The sequence below is a fragment of the Trachypithecus francoisi genome, unplaced genomic scaffold (assembly GCF_009764315.1).
Source record: "Trachypithecus francoisi isolate TF-2019V2 unplaced genomic scaffold, Tfra_2.0 Lachesis_group20, whole genome shotgun sequence".
In the NCBI taxonomy this organism is placed as follows: Eukaryota; Metazoa; Chordata; class Mammalia; order Primates; family Cercopithecidae; genus Trachypithecus; species Trachypithecus francoisi.
Genome location: NW_022681466.1, coordinates 35,219,151 through 35,234,456, shown reverse-complemented (window position 1 = coordinate 35,234,456; position 15,306 = coordinate 35,219,151). Strand labels below are relative to the sequence as shown.

The 15,306-nt window shown below is 38.5% G+C and overlaps 1 protein-coding gene across 1 annotated transcript in view; it reads right to left on the bottom strand.

The window, feature by feature from the left end:
- Positions 1–1,145: 1,145 nt before the first annotated feature.
- MED13 (mediator complex subunit 13) overlaps positions 1,146–15,306 on the bottom strand; it is a 127,377-nt gene continuing 113,216 nt past the window's right edge. The window contains exons 27-30 of the mRNA XM_033183742.1: positions 13,330–13,478; positions 10,488–10,661; positions 5,480–5,580; positions 1,146–5,166 (exon numbers count right to left, since the gene is read on the bottom strand). Coding sequence (XP_033039633.1) covers positions 5,034–5,166; positions 5,480–5,580; positions 10,488–10,661; positions 13,330–13,478 — 557 coding nt within the window. The 3' untranslated portion in view covers positions 1,146–5,033. The remainder of the gene's footprint in view (positions 5,167–5,479; positions 5,581–10,487; positions 10,662–13,329; positions 13,479–15,306) is intronic.

Sequence of the window (15,306 nt, the reverse complement as noted above, 5' to 3'; positions counted from 1 at the left end):
GCCAGGCATGTTGGCATGCACCTGAAGTCCCAGCTACTCAGGAGGCTGAGGCAAGGAGGCCTGCTTGCGCCCAGGACTTCAGGGCTGCAGTGAGCTATGATCGTTTGGTATTCCAGATTTTCAAATGTACCAAAATTATCAATATGCTAATACATATTGGTGCTCTATTGTAGCTGCAGCTGAAATGTTTTTCCCCCCGTTTCCTAAACTTTCATATATTTTGAAGTTTAAAATAAAAATGTCCATGTGTGTAGTTGCACAAGTGAATACCCCCTTTAAAAAAAAGCTTGGGCCGGGCGTGGTGGCTCACGCCTGTAATCCCAACACTTTGGCAGGCGGATCACGAGGTCAGGAGATCAAGACCATCCTGGCAAACACAGTGAAACCCCGTCTCTACTGAAAATACAAAAAATTAGCTGGGTGTGGTGGCGGGTGCCTGTAGTCCCAGCTACTCGGGAGACTGAGGCAGCAGAATGGTGTGAACCTGGGAGGCAGAGTTTGCAGTGAGCTGAGATCGCGCCACTGCACTATTCCAGCCTGGGCGACAGAGCAAGACTCCGTCTCAAAAAAAAGAAAAAAAAAAAGGTAGAAACAAACCAGAGGTAATGTAATAGTGCTTGATTAAAGATCTCTCAGACAGACTGAGGATAGGCACTTCAAACAACATACAACTCCTTTTGAAGGATAATTTTTAAAATTTTTGTAGCAAAAACTATTTCAAAATGATCACAATAATTTTGAGGTATGTCCTTACTTGGCTTAAGTCTGGACAAAAATATTTTAAATGTGTGCTTACAGAGCATGGGCAGAGCTATTTTTGATGGATTACTCACTTCTGAACATTATTCTTATGATCAAATAAAAACAGGATACAGCTAAGCTTTAAATATTTGAAGGTAGCTTGTTTGGACTAGACAATACCTAATTGGCCAGCCTACAAGGAATTGGTAGGTATAAAATATACAATTATTCTACATACTGTACATTTTTATGTGATTAAAATCCTTTTTAAAATACTTCAGAGAAATTAAAATACCATTAATCAGTTTCGAGGCTGTCCCTTTCCATTTATGATACAAAAATATTGCTACTAATTTTGCACAAATTTAATATGGAAATATTTTCAACAGAATAAGACACAACAATGAAGGCTTCATGAATAATTTATTCCATTTGAAGTTTTGTTTTTTGTTTTTGTTTTTTTTTTAAAAAGTATAAACCTTTTCATTTCCTCAATCACAATTTGTACAACTCAGTGTTATGGCATTCGGCAGCAATAGTGTTTGTTCCTTATTCTCTTTTTGTCACGTTAAAAAGAAAAGCAATTGGACCATATTAAATGTCACTGCTAAACAACAACTTTAAAACGCCCCTTCATAAAGTGACCAAGCTATTTTGAGAGGGTTGATGCTGACATGTCCAGTAATGACGTTACAATTTGTAGCTTAAACTCAATAACTTTAAGGTCCACATATCCAGTTTACTTTGAAAACTAAAGCTGTTTTAAAACTTCATGAATACATCAACCTGAGGAGTATTTTAGGTCCCAAATCCAGTTTTTAAATTTATACTCCACAAAAAAGAAAATACATACATAAAAATTTAAACCACAGTCCTGGGCCCATTAAAATACCAAAAAAAAAAAAAAAAAAAAAAAAACCCAAAAAGTTAAGATTTCCAGCTCATTTTTGGAGGGTTGGGACAAAATAAGAATGTATATTAAAAACATTTTTCCTTAATTCAGATGAACTAAAATCTTAAGAGGAAACCCAGACCAAAATATTACTCATGCAACATTAAGTGTATTAACTGATTGATATGCAATGCCATAGTGGATGAATAGCAAATTATATGATGCAATAGCATTTAAAAACTTTTTAATCTATTCAATTTGAACATTTTAAATAATGCAACATAGTATTCTGATATTACAGTATTAACATAGTGCTTGATTAAAGATCTGCAAATCTTTGTAGTAACACATTAAGTTAAAAAATTACCTCCAGAAGGTAAGTATGAAGACGAAAGGAGAATATTTTAATACAGTAATCTGTGCCATACTGACAATTGAGTACGAATACAGCTGAGGATAGTTGACTAAGTAGTAAGAGCTTAATTTTAGTGGTTTAAGAAAAGTTTAGAAATATTTAAAAATTACAGCTACTTTAAAATTTAAGGATTACATATAAGTACACTTGGTGGCCTTCTGGCCAAACAATAAGGTGTACAGAAATTTATTCATACAGTGTTAATTCACAGTCCTGATAACTGAATGGCTTGCATAAGAAAGGTATGGCTAGATGTTTCTCACTGGCTGGAAGCAGACATTATATAACTAATCTTTTTAAATAACAAAATACTGAACTTCCACCCTGCTTAACAATCATGGATAACTGCACAAAAAAAAGATGTTAGCACTGTAACAAAGAAGTCAAGGTGTTGGTAATCCACTGCTAAAAAGCATAATATTTTGCTTACCTATTTAAACAAAACTACCCATACTTGTCTGTGACAGTACATTAGTAAGTCAAATCCATCATCCTGCACGAGGCTTAATTTCTCAAATAAGTCTACTGAGCTTTTCTAATGATTATTTAATAACTTTCTATTGAGTGTGAGTGGATATATGAAGGGAAGAAAAAAAATCTTATCAATAAATATTGTGTATTTGGGAACTATTCCCTGATTCCCAAATAAAAAATAATTGTATACTGGGTTCCCTCCTTATGGCTCCACATTAAATAATCTGTCAGGGAATAATTTTAAATCTACTTTCAAACTGAGGTGTGGTTACCACAGGTTAGTGATTTTAAACAACTGAGAATAAAACTTTTATTCTGTAAAGTCACTATTAAGTATATAAAAAGGATACTCTTTTTATGGAAATTCCAAATAAGCATATTTTCCTTCAAATCTCAGACAAGTTTTTTTTTTTTTTTTTTTTTTAAAGAAAGTACAGAACAAAACATACCAAAATAATGTGTGGTGTGTTAGCATAATTTAAAAACAAATGCAGAGAGGTGATCTTTAAATTTAATATCAAAATATGCTGACCATTGGAATTGCATTATAGTTTTGAAGAAATGATTGAAAACCTTTGTCATCAATTGTGTTTGCTTCATAGAAAAAACAAGACTTGCTAATGTTTTCATATACACAATCTGAAGAAGTTATATCGTTCATAAGAAAGTGATATTTAATTCTAAGCATAGAGTATTCACAAAACAAGTTTCAGTAAAAAAAAAACCAAAAAACCAAAAAAAACCTACTGAAGTAGAGTTTTGCAAATACAACTGATTTTGTCCTTGTAGATAATTAGTGAACGTACAAATAGAAATTTTGCTAGACTGCTTCCAAGAAAGATAGGTAGACTTGGCGACTGTGAATTCAAGTCAGCAATGCAGGTAGGAGGCGAACTTGGGCTCTTTTGTGAGCAGCACTGTAGAAAGGATTTTTCAAGGGGGTACACCCTGCATAAAAGCAGTTATCTTGGCATGTGCAAACAAGAAGGGGGAAAGTTGTATTGAAGGAGGGGTGAATTAAAGTCCCTAAAATTCAAGTCCCTTCTTTAGGGAGGTGAGAACCTCCTTGGCATATGCCCTACCTTAATCTGAGCTGTGTTATAGAAAAGTACAGACTCTGGTGTTTGGGACTGACATCTCCAAACCAAGAAAATTAAATAAATAAAAAAGGCAAGGGAAGTTTAGAAAATGGTTCTTTCACTAGTGGAATAGAGTCTGAATACCAGAATTCACTGAGAATCTATTTACACCACAGTTTGATTGCGCGCACACACACACACACCCATACATATGCATACTCTCACATACATTCCCAATCTTTAATTTAAAAAAAAAGTCAAACAATCAAGAGTGACTGCTTGTAAAATAATTTGTAAAATGCCTAGAGCTGGGCTAAATTTCAACCTTATAGCAGATCCTGAAAATAAATTTCATAATAATATTCCCATGCCTAAATGTGCCACTGTTAAAACTGAAAAAAATTTAAGCATGTAACATTAAACACCAAAATTAGTTTAAGCATTCAGTAGCAAATGGTTTTTCTTGTAAAACTAAGTTTCTTGCACTGGAAATGGCCTGAAATATTAGTCATAGCCCTAAACCATAGTACAAAATATAACTGAAGAATTCTCATTTTATTCTAAGTTAAACCACCTAACAATACCACTTGTATATTGCCATCATGTTATTCTGTAAAGATGTGATATATAAAATGCTGTAAGACCTGGTACCTTTTCAATTTATAAACACAGTGAACTTCATTACTGTACATGTACTCTGCAACTACAGCTTAGCTGTAAATCCTCCACACACAATGGTATGGACATTATTCCCCCTCTATCCCCGTTAAACTGTACATCGAGACAATACAAATTTACTGTCCCACCCACCCCCTTACAAAAAAATAATACTCTAAAAGCAACCCTACTGCAACTTTTTAATTAAGACGATTACATATATTTTAGACCAATTGCTTTAAAGCAAGAAGGCAGTATAAACCTTCTAGGAAAATTTTTATAAAAGAGGTTAAGAAATATAAGACAATTTATACATTTAAAAACTTACAATAAATAAGAGAAGAGATGCAGGCATTTTTGAATACTAGATACTATAATCCAATACAAGAACATCTTCATGTTCTGAAGCCATATGTTGAAATTCATTGTTCCTCATGTTTCCTCTCCATGCTTTTAATATTCATTTAACATGACCGGGTACTATGGCTCATTACTTTTCACAAATACTGTGACTGGAAAAAAAAGGTTAATTTTGCTACGAAAATGTTATAATACGTTTTGTATGATCAGTCATCATCCTAAAGAGTTCAGTAGAGTCAATGAAAAATAGCAGGGTTATAACCCCTCCCCCCAAGTCAAAACAATATTTGTTGAAGTAATAAGAATTAGACCCCATCACAAATAACTTTCACTGAGAAGATAATTGTAACTTAATCCTGCAGCGAAATATTCATTTTTCCGTGTTCTTTTCTTGCACAGTTCCATCAAATGAAGATCACAGCATATTCATAATAAAGTTATATAACTGATTCAGCACCACAAAATGAATTGGGAGACATGAGCGTCTGTCCTGGATTGCAGGGTCACAGGTTAGCCAGGAGAGTGCATTGTACTGTTCCAAAACAAACCTGAAAAGTAAACAAACTGCATAAGTCATGTATTTATTTCCAATCTAGATTCTGGAAGCAGTTTTCAATTATGGCATTTAAGACTCAAAGTCACCTTAAAAAAGAGTGTAACAGAGAGTCCCTGGGGGGAAAGCACTTTCCATAAAAATTATCCTCAAAAGTAGATTACTCATGTTAGAATAGCAGTGCTTATTTAGAGATCCAGTGGTATACAACTGTGAATTCTTGCCAAAAATGAGAAAAATATATAAGAATCAACATTATATTCTTTTAAAGTTGCAGTGACAAATTGTTAAGGGTAAAAGACTTGTACCTGAGGACATCTGAAGTCTGATTTGAGTCAAGTGGGTGGGAGTGTTTACTGTGAAGCAGCTCGTCAGATTGCACTGAAGGCACGTGGAGGTGCAAAGAGGCCTAAGAAGGTAACAGGTAATCAGTCAGTCAGCCAAACAGAAAATAATCTGCTAATTAGTTTTACCTTATTCTCCCAGTGTATCTTCTAAAATGATTAAATACATTTTAGTCCTATGTTATGAATGAAAGCCACTATAAAAATGCTTGTTTTCTTTAATTCATTATAGACCTTTTTTTTTTTTTTTTTTTTTTTTTTTTTTTTTTTAAGTAGGGGCAGGTTCTTGTTCTGTTGACCAGGCTCGTCTTGAACTCCTGGTCTCAAACAATTCTCCTGCCTTGGCCTCCCAAAGTGCTGGGATTACATGCATGAGCCATTGCACCTAGCCAGAAGTGATTTTTAGGTGCAAAACTTATTTTGAATCTATTTTCTTTTCTTTACCTTTATTGTTTTTGAGACCATACAATAATCCTTAGAAAAAGAATTTCTAATTATCTGCTAAGTCTAATTTGCCCAGATGTGCAACGTAAATGTTTAAGGAGGCACTAAATTGAGTAAACCTGAGTAGTCTGTCCCTAAGGTATACGACACCCTTTATGACTACGCAGACATACCTAAGTCTAGCACTGAAAAAAGTAACAGGCGTAAGCATAAGCAAATAGTTTGGTTACAGCACAATAAACCTTAAACAAAGCTATCTTGGGTTGAACTGAGAACACCCTAAGTAATACGGTGCACAGATGCCTGCTTTGCCCACTCAATTTCATAACAGAAGATTAGTAAAAACTGGCACACTCATTTAGATACAGCAATGAATAGTGGCAGAAAGGAATGAGCTACTCCACACTCCAATTAAATGAGTCATTCATTTTGTTTATAAGTCAATATATGTAAGTCAATATAGTATTAAAAAGCTATGACAAAACAATGATGATGTTCACTGCAGTAACTCTTCATAGATCTCATTCTGTATACTGTAAAAGGTACTATTTTATATTTAGGTGCTCTCTCATCTGCAACTGCAATATATGTAGAAACTCGTGCAGTATATTTAGGAATATAACCAAAGATATCTATGTTTGAACTGTCTACAAACTCTTGATTTATCGAGTTATAAGCAAGTCTCACACTGCAAATCACTACAAATTTTTAAAATGTAATTAGTACCAGTACTCTATTCCTATGATAAAAAGGAATCTAGCTAACAACCCGCTATATTTCCAAGCAAAGAGAAACAAACCAGGTGGCTTTACTGCCTACAGTATAAAACTGAGATATATGGAAAAAAAAAGTGAATGAAACTTACAGTAAATTATGCTTTAGATGGTAGTTCATAACCATAAGTCCTAATCTTGTTACAATGTATCTAAGAGTGAATGCCCACTTTACACTATCCTTTCTGCAAATAAATACTGAGTAGGAAAGGCTCTAGATAGTCCCTTGGACTTTTTGTAAAGTTGTGTTTCCTGAAACACATCCCCTGAAACACTAAGGTAATAAACTATTAACAGGTGTTAAATAATCCTTTCCTTGTGTATTAGTAAGTTTGGGAAATGCTAGGTAAACTAACTTATTTACCTCTGTTTTTCAGAGACTTTATGTGCATACATGTATTATGACTAGAAAAGAGGACAGATAGCATGTGTAGCACCCTCCCAAAGGACCACAAAGAACCCTTTGTTTTGTGGAGACACCACAGACTACTAGTATATAGAAAATCCCTTGAGAATATGTTCTTATTTATTTATTTCTTATTGAGACGGAGTCTCGCTCTGTTGCCCAGGCTGGAGTGCAGTGGTGCGATCTCAGCTCACTGGAAGCTCCACCCCCCGGGTTCACGCCATTCTCCTGCCTCAGCCTCCCGAGGAACTGGGACTACAGGCGCCCGCCACCGCTCCCGGCTAATCCGGGGGTTTCAGTGTTCGCCAGGATGGTCTCCATCTCCTGACCTTGTAATCTGCCTGCCCTGGCCTCCCAAAGTGCTGGGATTACAGGCGTGAGCCACCGCGCCTCAGCCTCCCGGAGTAGCTGGGACTACAGGTGCCCGCTACCTCGCCCGGCTAGTTTTTGTATTTTTTTTTAGTAGAGACGGGGTTTCACCGTGTTAGCCAGGATGGTCTCGATCTCCTGACCTCGTGATCCGCCCGTCTCGGCCTCCCAAAGTGCTGGGATTACAGGCTTGAGCCACCGCGCCCGGCGAGAATATGTTCTTGTAATGAGATCTTTATAGACCACTGCACATCTACTGGAAGAGGAAGAAATGTCATATGACAAAGCTATTACTTGACACCCTTTATATATATTATCTCATTAATAATCAACTCAGATCATCAGCTGTTGTATTCTTTATAAATGTGGTACAGAAGTCCACTGTTTAATCTCAAATGTCATTGAGTCAATGGATGTGATCCAAAGATATCAAGATTTAATGGCAACAGGAAGAAACCTATTGGTCTAGTACCCACTAAAATACATCCCTAAGAAACCAAAGCATACATACAATCCAACTTCTACTCCAACAGGTAAAAATAACTTAGCATGTGTGTATGTATACACGTATGTATTGACTGACTGAGACAGAGTCTCGCTCTGTCACCCAGGCTGGAGTGCAGTGGTGTGATAGCTCACTGCAACCTCCACCTCCCGGATTCAAGCGATTCTCCTGCCTCAGCCTCCCTAGTGGCTGGGATTACAGGCACCTGCCACCATGCCTGGCTACTTTTTTTGTATTTTTAGTAGAGGCAGGTTTCATCATGTTGGCCAGGTTGTTCTCAAACTCGTGACCTCAGGTGAGCTCCCCACCTCAGCTGCCTGAACTGCTGGGATTATAGGCGTGAGCCATTGCACCTGGCCCAGTTAGCAAGTATTTATTTATTTTTATTTATCTTTTTTGAGACGGAGTTTAGCTCTTGTTGCCCAGGCTGGAGTGCAATGGCGTGATCTTGGCTCACTGCAACCTCCGCCTCCTGAGTTCAAGCAATTCTCCTGCCTCAGCCTCCAGAGTAGCTGGGATTACAGGCATGCACCGCCACTCCCAGCTAATTTTGTATTTTTAGTAGAAACAAGGTTTCTCCACATTGGTCAGGCTGGTCTCGAACTCCCGACCTCAGGTGATCTGCCTGCCTCAGCCTCCCAAAGTGCTGGGTTTACAGGTGTGAGCCACCGTGCCCGGCAGCAAGTATTTACATTAGCATGATTTGGTGATTAAAAACAGTCAACTTCTGGTGGGTTTACATAAGAATAAGTGAGTCACATCTAAATTTGTTATTCTGGAACAATAACACCAGCAGCAGTAATAAATTCTGCATAGGGCTTTTATATCTCATTTTGTGACTTATCTCCACTTCACATTACATTGCTTACTAACAAATTTGGTTTTGTTTTTTTGAGAGAGGGTCTCTTGTCACACAGCTGGAGTACAGTGGCATGATCATGGCTCACTACAGCCTCAACCTCCCGTGTCAACTTCCTGTGCTCATGCAATCCTCCCTCCTGCCTCAGCTTCTCATGTTACTAGGACTACAGGCACGTGCCACCATGTCTAATATTAAAAATTTTTTAGAGAGACAAACTTTCACTATGTTGTCCAGGCTGATCATGAACTCCTGGCCTCAAGCGATTCTCCTGCCTCGACCACCCAAAGTGCTCGGACTATAGGTGTGAATCACTGTGCCCAGCCTGAGTTTGTTGTAATAAATCACTATGAATCTGAGAGTCTCATTATTGTATTTAAAAACCACTCAGTTTTAACACAGTAATCTATACACAGCTAGAAAAACTTTTTTAAGTAGTAAATGAAACTAAAAATCAAGTATTACAAAGATTATAAATCTTTTCTTTTTTTTTTGAGACGGAGTCTTGCTCTGTCACCCAGGCTGGAGTGCAGTGGCATGATCTCGGCTCACTGCAACCTCTACCTCCCAGATTCAAGTGATTCTCCTGCCTCAGCCTCCCAAGTAGCTGGGACTACAGGCACATGCCACCACGCCTGGCTAATTTTTTGTCGTTTTAGTAGAAACGGGGTCTCACCATGTTGGCCAGGCTGGTCTTAAACTGCTGACCTCGTGATCCACCCGCCTCAGCCTCCCAAAGTGCTGGGATTACAGGCATGAGCCACCACGCCCAGCCTAAGATTATAAATCTTTTATTCCCCAAAATAATGTAGCATAACAGCAGTGCAGTATGATGTAATTCAAAGAATAACATAATAATCATTAAAAGACCCAGGTTTCAGTCTTGAGTCTATTACCAATTATGACTTTAAACAGGTGAGTTTTTCTGAACTTAAATATGCTCACCTATAAAATGAGAAGGTTAGACTAGAGGTAACATAAAGTTTCTCTCAGCTCTAAATTTACGTATGTGCAGTCGAAACAGACTGAGCATCCCCAATCTGAAAAAATCCAAAAGTGGAAACACTTCTGGTCCTAAGCATTTCGAATAAGGGATACTCAATCTACACTAACAACAAGGATCCTAGGAGTTTGACTTAAGAATAAAGTTCTAAAAATATAAATTTAAAAACTAGTTTTTTTCTTTTTTTTGAGACAGAGTCTCACAGTGTGTGGCCCAGGCTGGAATGAAGTGGTACGATCTCAGCTCACTGCAACCTCTGCCTCCCAGGTTCAAGCGATTCTCCTGCCTTAGCCTCCTGAATAGCTGGGACTACAGGCACCCGCCACCACACCTGGCTAATTTTTGTATTTTTAGTAGGGACGAGGTTTCGCCATGTTAGCCAGGCTAGTCTCAAACTCCTGACCTCAGGTAATCTGCCTGCCTCAGCCTCCTGAAGTGCTGGGATTACAGGCGTGAGCCACTACGCCTTCGTGATCTTGTTTAAAGAGTCACACATGGCAATTCATTTAAGAACTTAGACAAGCTATAAGACTTAAAAAAGCCACTTCCAGATTTCTCAGGACTTAGGCTGTCAATTAGAATTATTTAGGAACTGGGACAGAAATGGCAATACCTTAAGAAAAAGGGGACACTGATATTGTGCTTGAGGACATGCTGACCAGAACCAGTCAGGTAATGGACCTGCTTTGGCAGTTGATACAAAGTAACCAAGGGCCAATGGTTGCTGAAGAATATTAGGTACTTCCTCATGAGGTTCTGTTGAAAGTAGCCGATCAGTACTCTGACCCTTAAAAAAGACAAAATTAGAAGTATATTATTAGTTCACTCAAATATAGCTAAGTACCAGATACAAACACAGAATGGCTTATAGCCATCAGTCTCATTATCTTATGACATCAATTTAACAAAATACTGAAGGATATTGAAAAAAATCAGTTTCTACATACTTAGGAGTATTATAAGTAAAAGCATTAATAGAACATATTTTAAGAATTGCATTAAATGGATATGCCAGCTGTTTAACAAGTCTGTATTATTATGCCAAGCTCACAGGAAAGTGTGTAAACCTTCATAGATGAGTAAAACATACAACATTTTCTTTTTTTTTTTTTTTTTTTGAGACAGAGTCTCGCTCTGTCGCCCGGGCTGGAGTGCAGTGGCCGGATCTCAGCTCACTGCAAGCTCCGCCTCCCGGGTTTACGCCATTCTCCTGCCTCAGCCTCCCGAGTAGCTGGGACTACAGGCGCCAGCCACCTCGCCCGGCTAGCTTTTTTTGTATTTTTTAGTAGAGACGGGGTTTCACCGTGTTAGCCAGGATGGTCTCGAACTCCTGACCTCGTGATCCGCCCGTCTCGGCCTCCCAAAGTGCTGGGATTACAGGCTTGAGCCACCGCGCCCGGCCAAAACATACAAAATTTTCAATGACATCTTTAAGTTACTTGCTAATATTCCTTTAAGCCCTGAAAACCACACCCCAATTCAAAAGGTGGATTCAATTTAGCTTTGTTAATCTAGCACTATCTATAAAATGCAGTTAATAGTGTTGTGAAAATTATTATGGCAACATGAAGGGACAACTACTAAGTCACATTCATATCCTTTGGATTAATGTATTTCTTGGTATTTAAGGAAACAGACAAAAGAAAAATAATATGCATGAAAATGTTCATTACATATTATCTATAACAGAAGAAAAACCTTACATGTCCAATATTTTGGGAAGGACACAAATTATGGCATAACAAAAATGCAACATTAAAAAGCTGATTATACTTACTGAAAACTGCAATATAAACATATGTGGAAGGATGATAATTTGCTTAAAAGTAAAAATGGTTTTATTAAGGTGGTGGGATTACTGGTGCTTTTTGTTGTACGTATTTCTTATCTAATTTCTTTGCAGTTACAAAAAGGAGGAAGGAATGCAAAGTAAGATTGGAAAAAGATCCTTCCCTACTTTGAAAGGGTAAATTTTAAACCTATGCATACTACAATAATCAAATCAGCAGTATATATAATTTCTTTTCTTTGAGATGGAGTCTCGCTCTGTCGCCTAGGCTGGAGTGCAGTGGTGCAATCTCGGCTCACTGCAAGCTCTGCCTCCCGGGCTGACGCCATTCTCCTGCCTCAGCCTCCCCAGTAGCTGGGACTACAGGCGCCCACCACCACAACCAGCTAATTTTTGTATTTTTAGTAGAGACGGGGTTTTACTGTGTTAGCCAGGATCGTCTTGATCTCCTGATGTCATGATCCGCCTACCTCAGCCTCCCAAAGTGCTGGGATTGCAGGCGTGATCCACCGCCCCCAGCCCAGTATATATAATTTCAAATAGGTGTTATTCGCTGAAGCCCAATTAGTTTTTTTTTTTTTTTTTTTGAGACGGAGTCTCGCTCTGTCACCCGGGCTGGAGTGCAGTGGCCGGATCTCAGCTCGCTACAAGCTCCGCCTCCCAGGTTTATGCCATTCTCCTGCCTCAGCCTCCCGAGTAGCTGGGACTACAGGCGCCCACCACCTCGCCCGGCTAGTTTTTTTTGTATTTTTTAGTAGAGACGGGGTTTCACCATGTTAGCCAGGATGGTCTCGATCTCCTGACCTCGTGATCTGCCCGTCTCGGCCTCCCAAAGTGCTGGGATTACAGGCTTGAGCCACCGCGCCCGGCCGCCCAATTAGTTTTTACTTCAAATACAAGGTCAGGACAGCCTGCTTCCATAATTGCTAAAGATAAAAAGGGGAAGTAGATGGTCAGTGTTTTATCTAGTCTTATAAGAAAAATAGTATTTTTATTATATTCCTTGTCACAGCCCTGATATGAATGGCTGCTCTTAAGAGTTATATATAGTGATTCTGAAAGATACTATGATCCTACATCTGAGTAAAAAACTATGGTGAACTGCCACAAAAACTACAAAAAAAGGAGTAATGCCAAATGGTCTAGAAAATATGGATTCAGGGAAAGCAGAGCCTTAGAGATTCTCTTAAAAATGTGCAATTCAAAGTACTCATGTCTACGATGTAGAAATGCATGAATGTACTGTTAATTAACCTCAACTCTTGCTAATTTCCAAGGAAAAATAGTATTGCATTTCATATATTAATCCATTACTAAGTTAAGGAATGGTATTTAGAAAAACTACACTTTTTTTTTTTTTGGTCACCCTCCTTTGGCGCCCAGGCTGGAGTACGGTGGCTTGATCTTGGCTCACTGCAACCTTCGCCTCCCAGGTTCAAGTGATTCTCCTGCCTCAGCCTCCCAACTAGCTGTGACTACAGGTGCGAGCCACCACACCGGGCTATTTTTTACATTTTCAGTAGAGACGGGGTTTCACCATATTGGCCAGGCTGGTCTCAGACTCCTGACCTCATGATCCACCTGCCTTGGCCTCCCAAAGTGCTGGGATTTCAGGCATGAGTCACTGCGCCCAACCCAGAAAAACTAAAATTTACAACACAGTTACCTTGCCCACATCACCTCCATGGGGGTAATGAGATCCTGGAGAATGTACAGGAGAACCAGTTGGAGAAGCAGGAAGGATATTAATGATATCAGGGTCAAGATCATCTCCTGTGTCTAACAAATCAAAGATACCCATTCCATCTGCTCCATCTAAACAGGAGAAAGAAAATAAATTTAAAACTCCATTTTCCATATCCTACGGTCATTCACAGGAAAGGGTCAAAATAAATGAAATTTTAACCAAAATGGGTTAATTTAACCAACATTTACTGAGTGTCTACCATGTGCCAAATATTGTGCTAAAAAACATACAAATAATTATGCATAAACAAGCATGTGGTAGTCTGAATAATGGCCCCCCCAAAGATGTCCACATCCTAATCCCAGGAATCTAAGAATATGTTACCATAAAAGACTTTGTAGATGTGATCAAGCTAAGGATCTTGAGATGGGGAGATTATTCTGGATTATCCGGGTGGGTCCAATGTAATCACAGGGGTCCTAATAAGAGGGAGGCAGTAGGGTTAGAGTCAGTGAAGGAGATGTGATGACACTATACTGCTGGCATCCAGGACAGAGGAAGGGACCATGAGCCAAGGAATGCAGGTGGCCTGTAGAAACTGACAAAGGCAAGGAAACATTTTGCCTTAGGGCCTCCAGAAAGTAATCAGTCCTGCTGACATTTTGACTTTGGCCCATCGAGACTGATTTTGGACTTCTGACTTCCAGAACTGTAAGATAAAATAAATGGGTGTTGTTTTAAGCCACTAAATGTGTAGTACTTTGTTAGAGCAGCAACAGGAAACTAATACAAAGCAAACATAGTACAAAGGAAATGAAAATGTGTTTAAAGTGGGACTGCAGTACTCCCCCTTATCCATGGCAGATATGTCCCAAGACCCACCCCCATACCCACATAGATTTCTGAAACCAAGGATAGTACCAAATCCTATATACTGGTTTTTCCTTTACATACACACCTATGATGGAGTTTCAATTATAAATTAGGTACAGTAAGAGATTAACAAGAATATTAGAATAATTATAGCAACGTACTACAATAAAAGAGATGTGAATGTGGTCTCTCTCACTCTCTCTTTCAAAGTATCTTATTGTACTGTACTCATGGGTAATTGAAACCATGTAAAGGAAAACCAAAGACAAGGAGGATTACTGTATTTATGCATAATACCATGTTCTTTATTAAGTAAAATACTCGAGTTATTATATAACACACTAAAACAAGAGAGCATAATAGCCATATATATGACTTTAGAGATGTGAGATTTTTTAAGGTATCTCAGAATAACAATAAAATATTATTTATTTTCTCTTCTACTAAAATGTAAACTATAAATTCACCTGGAAAAGCTACCTCCCTACTTTGGCAGTTTATATAAATTATATTATTTTGGCAAATCAACAGAAGAGATATATAAAATGAGTTCATGTACAGGTACCTCAAAAGCACAAGGGTAAACCTATACAAATATTTTGTGACCAACTATTGCCTTTTAAAGTAAGTAAAGATGGCTGGGCATGGTGGCTCACACCTGTAATCCCAGCACTTTGGGAGGCCAAGGTGGGTGGATCATTTCAGGTCAGGAGTTTGAGACCAGCCCGGCCAACATGGTGAAACCCCATCTTTACCAAAAATACAAAAATTAGCCAGGTATGGTGGCATGCGCCTGTAATCCCAGCTACTCCAGAGGCTGAGGCATGAGCATCGCTTGAACCCAGGAGGTGGAGGTTGCAGTGGGCTGAGATTATACCACTGCGCTCCAGCCTGGGAGACAGAGTGAGTGAGACTCTGTCTCAAAAAGCTTTTTAAAAGTAAAGATTTATGGGATAATTCACAGCACCAGTTCTGGTATCAACAAGGTAAAAGAATGATTGCATTAAGTTTCCTGTTGCTGCTTTAACAAGTTATCACAAACTGCTGGCTTAAAAACAACACACATTTATTTTCTTACAGTTC